At 40.5% G+C, this 16,285-nt stretch overlaps 1 protein-coding gene across 6 annotated transcripts in view; it reads right to left on the bottom strand.

The window, feature by feature from the left end:
* FBXW11 (F-box and WD repeat domain containing 11) overlaps positions 1–16,285 on the bottom strand; it is a 77,652-nt gene that overhangs the window by 38,042 nt on the left and 23,325 nt on the right. For 3 of the 6 annotated variants that reach the window (XM_033142812.1, XM_033142814.1, XM_033142813.1), the window contains one exon: positions 11,193–11,294. The exons of the other annotated variants lie outside the window; for them this stretch is intronic. In XM_033142812.1, the coding sequence (XP_032998703.1) occupies positions 11,193–11,294 (102 nt within the window). The remainder of the gene's footprint in view (positions 1–11,192; positions 11,295–16,285) is intronic. 6 annotated transcript variants of the gene reach the window in all.

Raw genomic sequence — 16,285 nt, 5'->3', positions numbered from 1 at the left:
CGGCCGTCACGCATGTTCACTTCATCAAATCTGGCCCTCTTTGAAAAAAGTTTGGGCACCCCTGCATAGGCGATCTGACAAATGCCATTTGTAAGTCCATTAAATACCACAAGAAATTATGGAATTCTTACTTTCTGTGGCCAGCACAGCACCAGCACCATCTGATCTAACAACAGGAAGTAAAAGGCATGAAGGCCTCTGGAAAGTGAAATAACGAAGGATCCTTGTCAAACTACCATGAAAAATATAGAAGTGAAAAAAGGGAAGCCCATTTAGCAAACCAAAGGTACTAACTATTCATATTTTGTGGTTAACAACGGAACTGTATAGTCTAAAAACTATTTAACACATTTGTGAATCTTAAGCATGTTGTTCTATTAAATGTTTTATATGACTAGCTACAGAGACCATCAGTTATTGTACTCTCATATGATGAAGAATACAACTGAAGAGTGGCAAGGTATCCACGAATACCTCATCTAATCTAGAACTGGCTCAACTAAGCAGCAAAACCACATTATAGATTAAATTTTAATATGTCAAAATCAAGAACCAGGCCTTAGTTAAGATCTACCATTTTCAGGTATCAATAAGCATACCTCATCCAAACTAGTCTACCTGTAAAGAACAAGAGCTGGGATCCTGAGTCTACATACCAGCCAAGGGCTCTCCTCAGATGGTGCATCTTAAGACAATAAATTGAGAATATACCGGTACTTCTCAAAATTTACCAGACACACTATTTTCCTCCCTCCACTGGTACCCACTATTTCTTGTTTTCTCTGCACTTTCAATAGAAAATACATCTTTACTTTGTCTTCTATCTAAATTTGTTCTAGATTAATTTTCTTTTCTCTCCAAACCTCTGGCTCTGTATTCAAAGAACAGCCACATAACTGTTGCAAAAGTTATCATATTTTTTCTGTGTATAAGATGACCCCATCTATAAGACGACCCCATTACTATTTTTTTGAAGCAAAAATTTAAAAATAACTATTTCTTGAGTTGTTAAGCTTTTTTTGGGGGGGGGGGAGATTGCCCTTGAGTTGTTGAGCTTTTTCTGCAGATACAGTCATACCTCATGTTACGGCCACTGTGGGTTACGTCTTTTTGGGTTGCGCTCCGCGCCAAACCCGGAAGTAACGGAATGGGTTACTTCCGGGTTTCGGCGCTTGTGCATGCACAGAAACACTAAATCGCACTTTGCGCATGCACAGAAGTGCTGAATTGCATCACGTGCGTGCGCAGACACAGCAGCGTGAGTTGTAAACGCTGCAGGTTGTGAATGCTGCGGGTTGCGAATGCACCTCCCACACGGATCGTGTTCGCAACCTGAGCATCCACTGTATCACCCAAAGTTGTTAAGCTTCTTAGAGTGGAGTTGTTTGGCTTTTGTAGGGGAGGTCACCGCCGCAACAAAACATTGTCTTAGACCCGGAAAAATATGGTACAGTACTTCTGTTTCTTTTAGGCCACAACTTACTATTGAACCAACTTACTGCCTAAAATATGTAGTGCAAGAATTGGACCGTGGGTGGGGGAGCGCACATCCATTGGGCCATTACTACAACCACCTTGTTTCTAAGTCCAAATATTGAAACATAGGCTGTGTTGCTAATCTATATTCAGCTATTTTGTGCTTCTGGTTCTTGATCTCCCTTTCCTTTATTCTTCTCTTCCTCGGTGGCAGGCACTGTGATCTGCAAAGCCTAATTTCTTACAATCGTCATCAACAGGGCGGAGACATGGATCAAAATATGCCAAGGAAGCTTAATCAATAAACTTAAGCAGCTTGTTTCGGCCCCACTACCTGAAAATCTGAACGATTTGTGAACATAACATACTTTCCCATGCAGTGTTTTGATTTTGTTCCTTCTCATTATTCTTGTACACAACAGCTCCCTAAGGCTTTGAAGCAAAATAAACAACTGCTTTCAAAGGTCACTGTCCAACACTATTCATTGGCATACAGTAAACACAATATCTGCCATTTTGTATGCACCAGGTTTCTTATAAACACACATTTAATTATATACCGGAGTAGCAACTCTTCCTTACTATCTATGCAATTAGTCTCCAAAGGCACTTTTTACCAGAAGAGCTGCTGCCATCAAGAGAGAGAATGGGTAAAATCCAAACACCTGCTGGTTGTGCATGGGGAGGGTGACTTTCCACCTGCTTCCTTGGGCAAGGAAGTGATGACCCCCTGAAGTGGCACCCTCCGAGGGTGACACTGCCACTCTTATGTGCGTGATGTGGAAGCACTTTCCCCAAATGCATGAAGTTTGAATAAGTGAAAAATTGAACCCAAGATTGTGGATTAAAGCCCTACGGCAGGCATGGCCAAACTTGGCCCTCTAGCTGTTTTGGGACTACAACTCCCATCATCCCTAGCTAACACGACCAGTGGTTAGGGATGGTGGGAATTGTAGTCCACAAACAGCTGGAGGGTCAACTTTGGCTGAGTCTGCCCTAAGGTTTGCAAAATACTTTTAACATGTGAAGTCCAACTGAAACATAATGTTGGAAAGCTTCCAGGCAATGAAATGGCCCTGATCTCCAAAACAGCACGTGCACTAAAATTCATTTTTTGTGTGTGCTGCAAATCATTGCAATTACAGGCATCATCACTAGCTGTCATAGACAGCTGTGACAAATCTTGCAGACTGTAAGTGCGAGGGATAGAACTTATTTTTCTCAACTGATTTCGTAGTTCCATGTCAGTGGAGCTTTCGGCCTGGTTTTGGCACAGAAACTGCTTTGATCGCCCGGTAGAGGCTTGCCTGGCGTATCCATTACATATCTTCAGGCACCAGGTGAAAACAACAGAGGGGAAGGAAAATATTTTATTTATTCTTATTTAAAACATTTATAAACGGTATAATACTTTTTCAAAAATATCTCAATACTGTACAACACAAAACTGCAAAGAATATAACTAAAACAATATACAACATAAACCCAGCAAAATAGTAGTATAAGAGCATATAAGAAAACAAACAAGAATTCAGGGAATTTATAGAGACAAAAATAGGGTCTGATCTTATAGGTCAGGAAAAGCTTGGGCAAAAAAAAAATGTATCTTTACAAGAAATGTGCCTTTTAGAACTGCACCTTACTGTTTTTTTAAAAAAAATCCTACAACATTCAGGAGAAACAAAATCCAGGATGTCATGACCTTTTCAAAACCAGATTCCCTGCAATTAAAAATGTGATGTAAGTGCTGAATAATCTTAATTTTTGGTGCATGATTATAAGAGAAAGAATGGAGTGGAAATGCCTAACTGCAAGTTTTACTCACTCTATGCAGTCTTTCCTAGCAAACAGGAATAAAGGGTCTCTTGAGAATCATAACTACTAACTCAGTAAAGCAACACAAATCCCAAAAGGACAAGTAACACTTTTAGCCATTTATATCAAATCCAACACATATAGTTAAATACGTTTTATAAATATTAACACCCTAACCAGTCTTCAAAGTACAGAAGAATGCAACCTCAAGCCTTTTTGCATATGAGTATTATTTTCGAACACAGAAGAGGGGATTGACAGACATGAGGTTTCAAATGCAGGTAGAAGAGAAAGAATTAAATTCAAGCTTTCTGGATTGTATCCAACTGTGTCCCGCCATTGATGGAAGGTTCTTTGATCAATTAGAGGTGCCTCTGAGCAATAAGGGGGGGTCACAAATTCCCTCTTTTCTCCTGCAGGCCCTTGCATCACGTCTCATTGCTGTTCCAAAGGGTCCCCCAACCCTCTGGAACGTATTGGCCTGGCACAGGGAGCTGCAAGAGGGAAAGTGGGATCAGAGAAAATTGTCTGTACCCACCCCGCTTTCCATTCACTGAAGCCTCTGTTGGTTCAAAGAGTATTCTGCCACAACTGATTAAGAGGACACAAATGGATACCATTTTCTGTATATCTGAAGAAGTGTGCATGCACACGAAAGCTCATACCAAGAACAAATTTACGTTGGTCTCCAAGGTGCTACTGGAAGGAATTTTTAATTTTATTTTGTTTTGAGTATGTATCATGCTTGCTCGCAAACTAGCAGTAAAAAAGAAGAAGGTATATATTTGTAGTTGAGAAGTGGGAACGGGGTAGAGGTCTAAAAGTTCCTTAACATTATCCAATAAAAGTACATTTTCGACTGCAATCCCATTATCCAGTTCATTACATCTGAATCACACCCAAGCTTTTATGACTTCGGGGCAACATATAGTGGGTTCTTTCATTTGATCTTCAGAGTGAAAGGTAATGGTGAAATGACTTAGTGGAGATTTCGTCTGCAGGTTTCCTGAATCGAAGTCCAACACTACCCATTATATCACAGTGGCCAAAACCAGTGCAATAAAAGGTGCTATGCATAAAACTGACCTTTCCCCCTAAAACAATTTACTTTTTTCCTAATCTTGATCATCTGCCTACAGTTGATTTTATCTTCCTAAATTTTACATTTCTTCAACCTTCTATTTTAATTTGGGGAGCAAGCGCCAAACAAACACAGAAACACAAAAGTGCAAAGAGAATTGTCAGCCTAAACACCACCGTACTGAAGGGGCCCTCACCACGGTATCAAAGCCTTTGGGGGTGGGGACAGCACATTCATTCATCCAGGGTCTCGCATGAGCGAGCGAAAAGCATGAATGAGCCATATAAAAGCATGCTTCCTGCCCAAACAGCCAGCCAAATGGGGCAGACATAACAGCAGTTCAGTTTTGTTCAGCATAATATGAACAGTCCAATACCGTTGCAATAATTTAAAGTGAGAGACTTTTTACCACTTTGGGGAACAAAATGGGACCTGGCCATTCGAAGTTTGACCCTGGCTTTTTAAGAAAAACACTGTTAAAAGAAATACACAAAACTCTACATACACAATGTATACTAACTTAGATTAAGACTAAATATCTTGCCTGAGCACCTGTAAAATACTCTCTTTTGTTTTTCAGTGCACAGAATTTTCTATTCATCTTCCTCTCTGTTGTATTTGAAACTTGAGGAAAGCAACACCCCTCTTTCCCGAATGGGACAAAACCTAGGAACTGAAACTGAAGTTGACCTAGTTTTGTCACGCAACGGCTGAGGCAAATGTAGGTCAGTAGAACATCAAGTTAGCTACAAGGTAGAATACCAGGTTATCGCTCAGCACCTCCCAACTTTACTCACACACACCTCGAAACCAAGGATAAAAACAACTACTTGCTTTGGATTTAATTCCTGTATTTCTTTGCTGTTTAGAGCACTTTACTATTTTAAAATATTTATTTAGCACTGAGGTGTCAGGCAGTGTGCAAAGCCATGAAACCAATATAATTGCTGCCCAGAAGGCATATGATCTAAAACTGAAACAGGACCAAAAAGGAGACTGGACAAACTTCAGTTGGAACAGGCTGGAGAGTATTAGCTGGTAGAAAAAAACTATGGTGGCTTCAGAAAGTCTTTATGAAAAGAAAAAAGTATTTCTGATGCTGAAATCACACGTGCCTTTTATTGTTTTCATCATCACTCAGGAATCTTTCACCATTTCTGTTAATGCAAACTACCCAGGTCACAACTTACTGTCTTCCCTGCCTTAAATAGATTCCTTTCAGCTTTTGCAGATAAAGCCACTCCTTCCCACCTACCAATCCTGGTAAAAACCAATCTGGATTCTGATGAAATCTCACATAGATGTTTCTAATGCACCCCATTGCCATTTAGGCTGAATCCAGAGACGTCAAAGAAGCGATTCAGTTAACATGTTGTAAACTCATACAGGGAAATCCGGTAGGGAAAGACGGGGTTCCACAGCGCCATCTGATGTCACAGTGTTACACTTTTTCTTTACCAATCTAGCTGAGTCCTTAGTTCATTGTCCAACTTCTGCTCAGCAGAAACTGCTGAAATCAGATTCACCAATGACTTCTCTCTCTTTTTCTTTTTAAAAGTATTGCTAAGCAGCAGTGTGCATGACCTATTGAACAGGAAAAACAAAATCCACCTGCAGTTCCAAGCAGCTTCAATTGTGGCAGAAGAAACTGGAACTGAGGCAACTGAAAAGTGACAAGGTTTTCCAACCACATGTCAATAAAAGTTTAAAAAGTGCAAGAGACCATTCCCAAATGTATACAACACTATGGGGAAATGGTGGGAGGGCTAAAAATGTGCTTAAGCTGCAATTGTATATCCATCTTCCAGTATGGCCATAAACCAATTTTTTAAAAGAGGTACGCATTTAAAACTGCATCTCTGTCTTTCACATGGGCACATTACAGCAGGGAAAATAAATGTAGATACAGCCCAGATCAAAGAGTGTGAAAACAGCACTGCAATTAGCTTCTGATGTGAAGTACCACCCAAACAGATCACCTTAAGCTATGCCCTATGACAAGGGCAGGCAGACCATTGATTTGTTTCTTCGCAAGACTGCCTTATACAGTATTTAAGGGCTAAGAGCTCAGAGACAACACAGACATACGGTAGTAACAAATCTAGTACAGAGATTAATAGTCATCAAGACTTGCAACAGGTCTGTAGAATGCTATAAAACGAACTTCCCATTAGAAACCACCCAACAATACACTGAAGCTCAGAAGCTGGCACTTCTGACTACCACAGCTAGGTAAAGCTAAAGGGACCCCTGACCATTAGGTCAAGTCGTGGACGACTCTGGGGTTACGGCGCTCATCTCGTTTTATTGGCCAAGGGAGCCGGCGTTCAGCTTCCAGGTCATGTGGCCAGCATGACTAAGCCGCTTCTGGCGAACCAGAGCAGCACATGGAAACGCTGTTTACCTTCCCACCGGAGTGGTACCTATTTATCTATTTGCCCTTTGACGTGCTTTCCAACTGCTAGGTTGGCAGGAGCAGGGACCAAGCAACGGGAGCTCACCCCGTTGCGGGGATTCGAACTGCTGACCTTCTGATCGGCAAGCCCTAGACTCTGTGGTTTAACCCACAGCGCCACCTGCGTCCCCCACAGCGCCACCCGCCACAGCTAACAACCCCTAAATAAAGCTATTCTCTAGCCATACTGGACACCATTCACCACTGGAGACACCTTTCTTAAACATAATTTTCCCAACTACATGATATACTGTTTGAGGTAAAGCAATGTCAACTAAATGCAGGTACATGTAGCCAAATTGTACCTACGATTCTAATAATCTACAACTAAGATGGTAATTGCTTGCTTTTTATGTGTTCTCAAATTCTTTATATTACATTTGCTTTCTTCATCATCACACTGCTTAAAGTTGACATTTTCACACTGCTCAAAGTTGACATTTTCAAATGACCGCAAAGTATTTATCAAAGTCAATTAAGATATCTGTGTGTGCACTTGGGGGTGAATGTGTAGGAATAATGGTTCCAAATGCCATTTATTTATGATCAGCACTGAATTTTATTTTGCATTCTCTTGCCCAATTTTGAAAGATCCTTAGGGGAAGAATCTTCTTTGAATTTTACTATTCTGAATAGCTGGCCATCTTCACAATTTACTCCACTCTACAGATTTGTGTTTAAAAACACACAGAAAAGGTCTCAAAACACTTCAATGTTACACCACAGAGAATGACACCATAAAAACTCTGGTTCTGTAGTTTTCTCTCAGTCAAATGACACCTTCCTTGTTATGTACAGAGCGTCATGTACAGAGATCAATTTATTTAATACACAAATATGACATAAGCTCACAGATAAGAGAGATGATGAGAGCTAAGGCTTAGATACATAGCTAAGCAATTATAATAAAAAGATAATCATTTACAAAGAAGGAGAGTGATAATAGAAGGTTGCTTTTCATGCATACAATCTCACATTGCTAAGCAGTCCTGTATTGTCATCCATAGCATCCCAAACTCTGAAGCATGCTTGCAATAGACTTCCACCAAATAACATAGCCATACATATTTCAAGGGCAGGCTCATGCATTTTCAGGTAATGATCAAGGGTGGATTTATCATGTGTGGTCCAACACATATCAGTTATAATAATAATCATCATCATCATCATCATCATCAAATTTATTATTTATACCCCACCCATCTGGCTGGGTTTCCTCAGCCACTCTGGGCAGCTTACAGCATATCTAAAAACATAATAAAAACTTCAAGCATTAAAAACCTCCCCAAACAGTACTGCCTTCAGATGTCTTTTAAAGGTTGTGAATTCTTTATCTCCTTGACATCTGAAGGGAGGGTGTTCCACAGGGAGGGTGCCCCTATGAAGAAGGCTCTCTGCCTGGTTCCCTGTAACTGCCTGGTATGTGTTAATTCAATTTTTGACGTTTGCTGAATTTACGGTAGTCAGGAAATTAACATACAAGCCTCCCATACACTAGCAGAAGTAGTCTTCAAAGATTTGGCCATCCAATGGATAAAAGTTCTGCTGGTCAACCCCAAAATTGATATTTAGTTTACTATTTCCTTTGTAATGACTGAAAATAGAGAATATTTTTCCCCTTGATATGTAACAAGTTTATTATCTGATGTTTAACACAGCTAGAAGGTGTCAGTTCAAAAATATAACATCAGTTATTTACTCCTGTGCCACTATTTTCTATACATAGCGGACATTTTGCATAAGGTGTACTTTTCAGTGCAGGCTACCAGTGCTACAAAGCAGACTCAAACATTACCTTGTACACTTACTTTCAAGAGATAGTGTGGTATTATATTTCTACCATATCAAGATACCAAATAATGGATTATATTTGCATTTCTCTAACACATAATTTAACTGCTGATAAGCACTTCTGCAATGGAAGCATAGTTAGAAGGAACAACGAGGGTCATCTAGTCCAACCCCCTGCAATGCAGCAATCTATTTACCCAATGTGGGACTCAAACCCATGACCTCGAGATTAAAAGTCTCATGATCTACTAACTGAGCTATCCCAGTGATGTTAAGAATGACAATGGGACAGCTTTCTGGCTGCTTTAACATTTCTATAACCTTACTGAAGAAGAGAGCCATCTGAAGAGAGAATATACAGAAGGAAATCTATTTTATTTACACAGAATATGATAACTAAATGAAATAGAGTGGTAGCTCGGTTTAAGAACAGCCCTGTTTACGAACGATTCGGATTACGAACTCCACAAAACCGGAAGTAGTGTCCCGGTTTGCGAACTTTACCTTGGTCTAAGAACGGAAGCCGAACAGTGGAAGGGCACTGGCGGCAGGAGGCCTCATTAGGGAAAGCGATCCTCAGTTTAAGAATGGTTTCGGTTTAAGAACAGACTTCCAGAACGGATTAAGTTCATAAACTGAGGTACCACTGTATGAGGGTCAATAGCTGTATTTTAAAGGTTTTAGTTCTGCCAATATCCAGGGAGGTCATGTAACACGGGGGGTTTGAGATATGGGTCCGAAGGAATGACACTGGTGGAAGCATCCACAAAAAACACCAATTGTCTGGTTGTTGTTGGGTTTTTTGTTTTTTTTTAGTAAAGTCTCATATCAATAACCTAGGTGCAAATAAGCTAGAGAGAAAGAAAACAAATGTTAGTATTTCGTTGTGGTCTGGTTAACAATTTAGACTGGAAACCTATTTGATTTCTTTATCTGTATGACTCATACTGTATGACTCACGGAAGAAGGAGGGCTGTATCCTTACATTTCCAGGAAAGCCTCCATACAACACACCAAATCACCATGTCAAATCCAGTATGTCACATACAATTTGCATCCAACATAGAGAATTACTGTCAGGGAACTGTCCCCGGCTCAGCGCAGGGTGGTGGAAGGGCTCTCGGGATGCTACAGAGAGCCCCGGCCCCACCTGACCGACCAGCAGCACCTCCTCTTCCAGCGGAGAAAACAGTAAGGTCTCCAGTGGGGAGGGGTAGGCAGCTCCAGGTCTTGAGAGCAGAGGCTCTGGGGATGTTGGAGAGACCCTGCACTCCCCTCACTCAGCAGGCGAGGAGGGAGGCACACCATTTCCGGTGCCCCAAGTGCGCAGAGGGGTGAAACGCAAGGAAGGGAGGTGGAGATTTGGGATACCGAAACTCTTATGTTGGGGTCACAGCTGGAAGGGGCCACTCCCGGATTTTGCGAGTGACTGATACAGACATGTACTTGTAGCTCTGCACTGTAAATAGTATGCACAATAAACCTGTAAAAAGACAGGTCGGAGTATTGCCACGGACCTTACCATTACAGATTTACATTATGATCAACATTCCACTATTCTACGTGGGCATAGAGGATTCATGTTTCAGAAGACTTGGGGCAACTCATATTTATGAGATTTATTAGGGTCCACAGAAAAAAACATCCCTAAAAACAATAGTTATTCTCCTCGAGCATTTTGAGATGCAGGGGTTGGGGAGGGAGAGACAGAGAGAGAGAAGAGGGCTGCCTCAAATCTCAAAGCACAAATACAAGTCCCATCCACCTGCTGTGGCCTAACTTAGGAGAAAGTTCTTTTTCATACTTGCGAAAGACCAATTAAGCCCACACAGTGAAATCCTTGAATTCCCATACTTAGTTCAGCTATTTCCACAAATAAAGCCCTCAAAAATTAAAAAACGCCACTACTAGATGCTATTATTTAGCAATACCTATACAAAACTAAATGTGCCATTGTGAAGAGAAACCAGAGCTAGTGATCTTGCTATTTACACATGCTCTCGAGCTCCACAATTAAAAAGAAATAAATTCATTCATTTGAAAGAAGCTCAAGGCATTTAACTGGGTTCCATGCTAGCACTATTGTAAGAATTTTAACGCTGGCAGAAAAGAGCCCCTGATTTCTTCCATCTAAAAATCTCTTCTCTCTGAACATTACAAAAACTTTCTCAGGAACATTTGCTGTATACAGTACATGGAGGATTCAACGTAGTCGAGAAAGGAATTAAACTGATGTATCAATGTGTTTGCTTGGCGGATTTATTGATTTATTTTGTATTTTCACACCACCCTTCATCAATTATTCCAATGATTTTAGTGTAGAAACTCACAAACAAAAACAGGCAGCATGCAAGCCTTATTTGCATCGCAACTGGAGGCAACAGGTAGAGCAAAATGCGTACTACTTTCAAATTATGAGTTTTATCATGCAGAGCCCTCTTAAGGAGGGCTCCTACAAAAACTGAAGAGGATCATACAGAAAACATTCAGAATATTTAAATTGAACCCAGCGAGATTTTAACAATGACCACAGCATAAGCATAACACATTTACAACAAGAAAGAAGAAAGGCACCTGGAGACATCTGACACTGGGCATGCTCTGCAGGCATCTCAGTGCGCACATGCTCTCTACCAGGTTGGAGCAGCCTAGCCACAAAGACCTTGGCACAGAACACTGCAGGGTGACAAAAAGGAAGGAAGAGAAGAAGCAGTTAGATGCCACAAGTTACTGAACGCAGGTAACTTATTAGTATGTTAAAGTGGATATGTAGTTAACCAAAGGTAAGCAACGAAAAACATCTAATCCCACTCCAAACTGCTTAGCCAGATCATCAATCATGGGCTGAATCCACCAAACACTACAATTGCATACATAACCTATGCTATCTGAAGCATAAATTGGGTTGAATTGATACCAAGAGATTGTCCACATTTGAGCATTAATTAGCTGTTAATCTACTTTTGCTCCATTCACATGAGGCTAGTGTGGTCCACAAATGCCTACCGGTATATTTGAATCTGTGTATGAGAAACAACTAATACCGGGTAGGTGTTCCCTTTGGGGTGTGTCCCTACCTTCTAATTTGTTGATTCTTTTATGCCAATGCATGTGCACAGACAGCTTTTTGTTTTGTTTTGTTTTAAAAACCCACTTATGAAGTGGGCAAGTCAAGCAACTGTAAATTTGCTTGTGCAGTCTTCTGGTTTTCTACAAATCATGAGGGATCAAAGGCCGGGGTAGAGGGGAGAACCTCCGTTCAGGAGCAAACAGGAAATAGTTACGAGCACAGGCAGAAAAAAATGAGAGCGTCAAGGAAGTAGTGGGCATGGACAGGGGAATGGCAGAAAGTGAAAATTGAGTCACCCTGCCAAAAACACCCAAATAAAATCACCTGTGACCCCGAGGAGAGTGATTTAGAACCCAATTTCCCTCAGTTTTTCAGATTATCTCCTTATCAGGTAAGCATTGAGACAGGTGTTGTTTGAGGGTATTGCATGTGGACTATGCAAATTAAAAGGTAATAAACTCTGGTGTAGACAAGCCCCAAGTTAGTTACTCTTGAATCTCACTGATGTAAATGGATCCTAAATTTGTCAAAACTAGTTGATTTCTTACGGGATCAAAATGCAACTAATTTTATCCGCCAATCTACTGGTTTTCAACAACCCCAATGAAATGGAGCTTGCAGAGTAGCAATTCTTAGTGATGCAATTATCTAGTAACTTTTATTGGTCTAACCACCATTTATGAGCTTCAAGAGGAAATAAATTAGAACAGAGCCCTTGAAAGTGGAGCTCAGAGTGCTCTTGAGTGTTAATCACTTTTTGTACAAAGCCACTCCCAATACACTACCCCCAAAAAGATAATCCCAAATCTGGCATTGGATACAAATGAGGAACTTGATTCAGTGTTTAGGGAAGTTTTAAATGTGTGACAGTTTAATGTATTTTTAATCTTTGTTGGAAGCCGCCCAGAGTGGCTGGGGAGACCCAGCCAGATGGGCGGGGTACAAATATATTATTATTATTATTATTATTATTATTATTATTATTATTAATGCTTAAGTTTCTCACTTGCTGATCTACTGTGCGTAACTTGTCGTTGAATCAATTAGTTTCTCTGCAACTATTTCTAATGATTCCTTCCAAGTCTCATATACTTAACTTGGAATGAAAATAATTGAATAGTGCAGGCAGTTATGATGAGCCTATTACATAGCTCTTCTGTTATTCTGACAAAAAGTGTTACTGTTTAAAGAAAAATAAAAGTTTGTCAAAGTTGATGTTGAGGACTGAGCCCTACTAAGGATTTATTAACTTGTACTGCACATAATCCCAATCAGTTGTTAATGAGCCAAACAATTTAACATCAGATTACATAATTTTGCAAGTAAGCCTACCCAGGTCACAAATACTTAACAGAGAGGCAACTTAAGGATAATTCATCCTGGTCATAAGCTAAATGAGTTTAAAATCATAAGACTTTAAAGTTTCAAAATGGATCATAGGCTTTCAAATAAATCTAAAACCAATTCCCCCCCCCCAGTATTAAACACCAGGGAAGCTCTGAGCATTGAGTGCCATGGCTTTAATTTAAACAGGCATATTTACTTATAGTAAATAGCGTTTTCACCACCTCTGACATTAGCAAATATGTAAAAGTTAAGGCTATAATACAGAAATCTACCTTACACTTGACAAAATGCACTGAATGGGGTATCTCTTTTGCATTGCAAAGAACAAACCACTATACCATAAGCTGCTTTTGAAACGGGAGTTTCAAAAGTTTATTGTACTGGAAGAAACTGGCGCTGCAGTTTTGAGAAATGCAAATCTAAAAGTGATAGGAGTGGTCATTAGGAGGCAAGGTGTCATCACTCAGCTCTATCTCTCAATTACATCTGGATTGGGAGAAGACATGCAATCCCTGGATTGGTGCCTGGAAGCAATGTTGAGATGGATGAGGAAAAACAAGCTGAACTTGAATCCTGGTAAGACGAAGGCACTGTGTGTGAGTGGCTCCTGTGTCTGTGAAACTGGTCAATTTTTTACCCCGGATGGGTCAAATAATGCTATTGCTTTGTACAAGAATGCTTGTATTTTAAAATACTGCAAATAAATACTGCTGACTCCTATCAAGTACTTGTATTCCAATTTAAGGTCACAAGTCACATGGTCATAAGCAGGCCATCAGGTACTACCATTTACTTCTAATTTTAGTGAATAAGAGGGCAATAGCTTCAGGAACAAAGTCTGGTATTTAAGTCCCTGCACAACTTTGGTAAATTGTTCATTAATTAAATAAAAGTGCTAACCCATGCAAGGGGGGGGGGGGATGTTGCTATCACGTCTGTTTTTAAATAAACCAAGGAATTACCGGTAACTCTGGAAGAGTTCAAAGGCTTATCCTGTGTACTCAAAACAGGCAATCCTTTCCCCAATTAGTCCAGATCACAGTGGGCCACAAGACAAAGATGGTTCTTGCACAGATGTCAATGCAATAAAGTCAAACCAAGCACTATAGCACAGGAAAGCAAAGAGGGCATCACACCACCCATCAGTATTGCTGGTCAATCTTTCCTGGAAAAACATGTCTTCCCAGAACAACATATGCTGGCCAGCTAGCACTTATTTATTTAAGCAACTACTGGCATACATTTCGCCATATTGTACAGCATGGTGAACTGGTGCTTCATGTGCTGGTCAGCATTGTTGGCTAAGTAAGTCTAATCACTACAGCCCTTTCAGTATGGGGGGGGGGGAGAACATAGGGTAGATCAGCTTTCAGTAAATTTTGCATTGAACAGCAGGAAGCAAACATGTTAAAGGTTAACACAGTTCAACAGCAAACTATGTGTTTAAATGTAAACATTAAACACGATCATTTCATGCTACATTTATGGAACATGTGTACTCTCTGAAAAGTGATCCAAAATTGATTACATAATTTAGGGAATTTGTTATTGCAATCACAACATATTGCCATAAACTGGACATGCTTCAAGTGGCGATCGATGCACAACCCAATGCATTCCTGTCAGTACAGGTCATCCTGTTTCTGACTATGTGATTAGCAACTTTCTTCAAATCAAGTCAAAATGTTTTTTTTAAAACAAAAAAACAAAACCCTAACACAGAACAATAGTTTTGCTTTCCAATAGTCGACTCATGGGCAGACATTTTCTACAACATTAAGCTAATTTTTGCTCTCGTGTACTTTGGTGTGCTACTAACACTAACCTTCTGCATCTTTTTAGACTGACAGGATTATTTCATTGTAATATAGGCAGTTCATTTGTAGGCAGCAGACACACTACTTCAAGCTAGAGCATTTTGGCATTTAAGCTCAGCAAACGCTTTGAATAGTAGTGCTCCTGTAAAAAACAAACTGAAGATGCCTTACAGTTAAGTAGACCACTGGCCCATCAAGACCAGTACTGGCAACTCTGTTGGCAACCCGCTCAGGCAACCTTCTATATTCTGCTCTCCAAGATCATTTAGTTCACAGATGGACTCCCAATTCCCATCAGTCCCATCTAGCATGAGCAATGGTCAGGGGTGGCAGGAGTTGAAATCCATTATCATGTGGAAAGCCACAGGTTTCCTGCTCTAACTGGAGATGTTGGGCACTGAAGCTGACACCAGCTACTTGCTAACCAGGTTCTCTATCAGTGAGCAATGCGTCCCCCTCCCCCTTCTTGCAAAATGGGAAAAAAAAGAGGGAAGAAGAAAGCACAAACCTTAAATTTGAAAACAAAGAATTGGAAGCTTTTAACAACTTGCACAGCTCTGATAGAAGTCGAGTATCATAACATCTGTGTGTTTCATCAAGCCATTACATTCCTTCACAACTTTAGCAATATGCTAAGATTCTTCTGGTCTGATGCCATCGCCTCCCCATTTGTCTCCAGGATGAGACTGGAAAAAGTCTTTGGGCAGGGAGAAATGGACAGCTGAGCAAGAAGAACCCTGTGCTCATTTGATGAGCACCTCCTTTTACCTAGAGAGAATTAACCTTCCTTAAGGATAATGTCCAGGGAGGTTTTTGTTTAACCTTCCGTGGCTGATTTTTGTCTGCTTGGTTTTTAAGTTTTAGTTGAGCCCCTCGATTTCACTTGACAGAAGTTCCAGTTACAGGTGGGTAGCCATGTTGGTCTGCCATAGTCAAAACAAAATAAAATAAAAAATTCTTTCCAGTAGCACCTTAGAGACCAACTAAGTTTGTTCTTGGTATGAGCTTTTGTGTGCATGCACACTTCTTCAGATACACTGAGACGGAACTGTGAGGATCTGAAAGGGTTACACACAGATCTAGCTACGCCGTCACACAGGAACTGACGCGTTATGTTATGCTTTGTAATATGAGACTGCTGTAATTCTTAGACCGAGTCTGAAGTCTGTGTGAGAAGGTTGCTTTCGTTTTTGCTTGTACCGGAGAGGAGCCATGAACGCCTCATCTCCGGGCGTTTGATTTATGCTACGCTGTAATAAATCTGCTTTGCTGACAGTGGAGGAGTCAGTGTACGTTTGTTAAAGACTGCTGATTAACAAAGACGATATTGCAGGAGGTTTCGCTTCAAGAACGCTGTGTATTTAAACTCTGCTATGAAGGTGAAAGTATTTTGGAACTGCGTGATCGGGAAGCCTGCCGGACCCATTTTGGTG

Source organism: Lacerta agilis, chromosome 3 (genome assembly GCF_009819535.1).
Source record: "Lacerta agilis isolate rLacAgi1 chromosome 3, rLacAgi1.pri, whole genome shotgun sequence".
NCBI classification, from domain to species: Eukaryota; Metazoa; Chordata; class Lepidosauria; order Squamata; family Lacertidae; genus Lacerta; species Lacerta agilis.
This window is presented reverse-complemented; position numbering and strand designations above follow the sequence as displayed.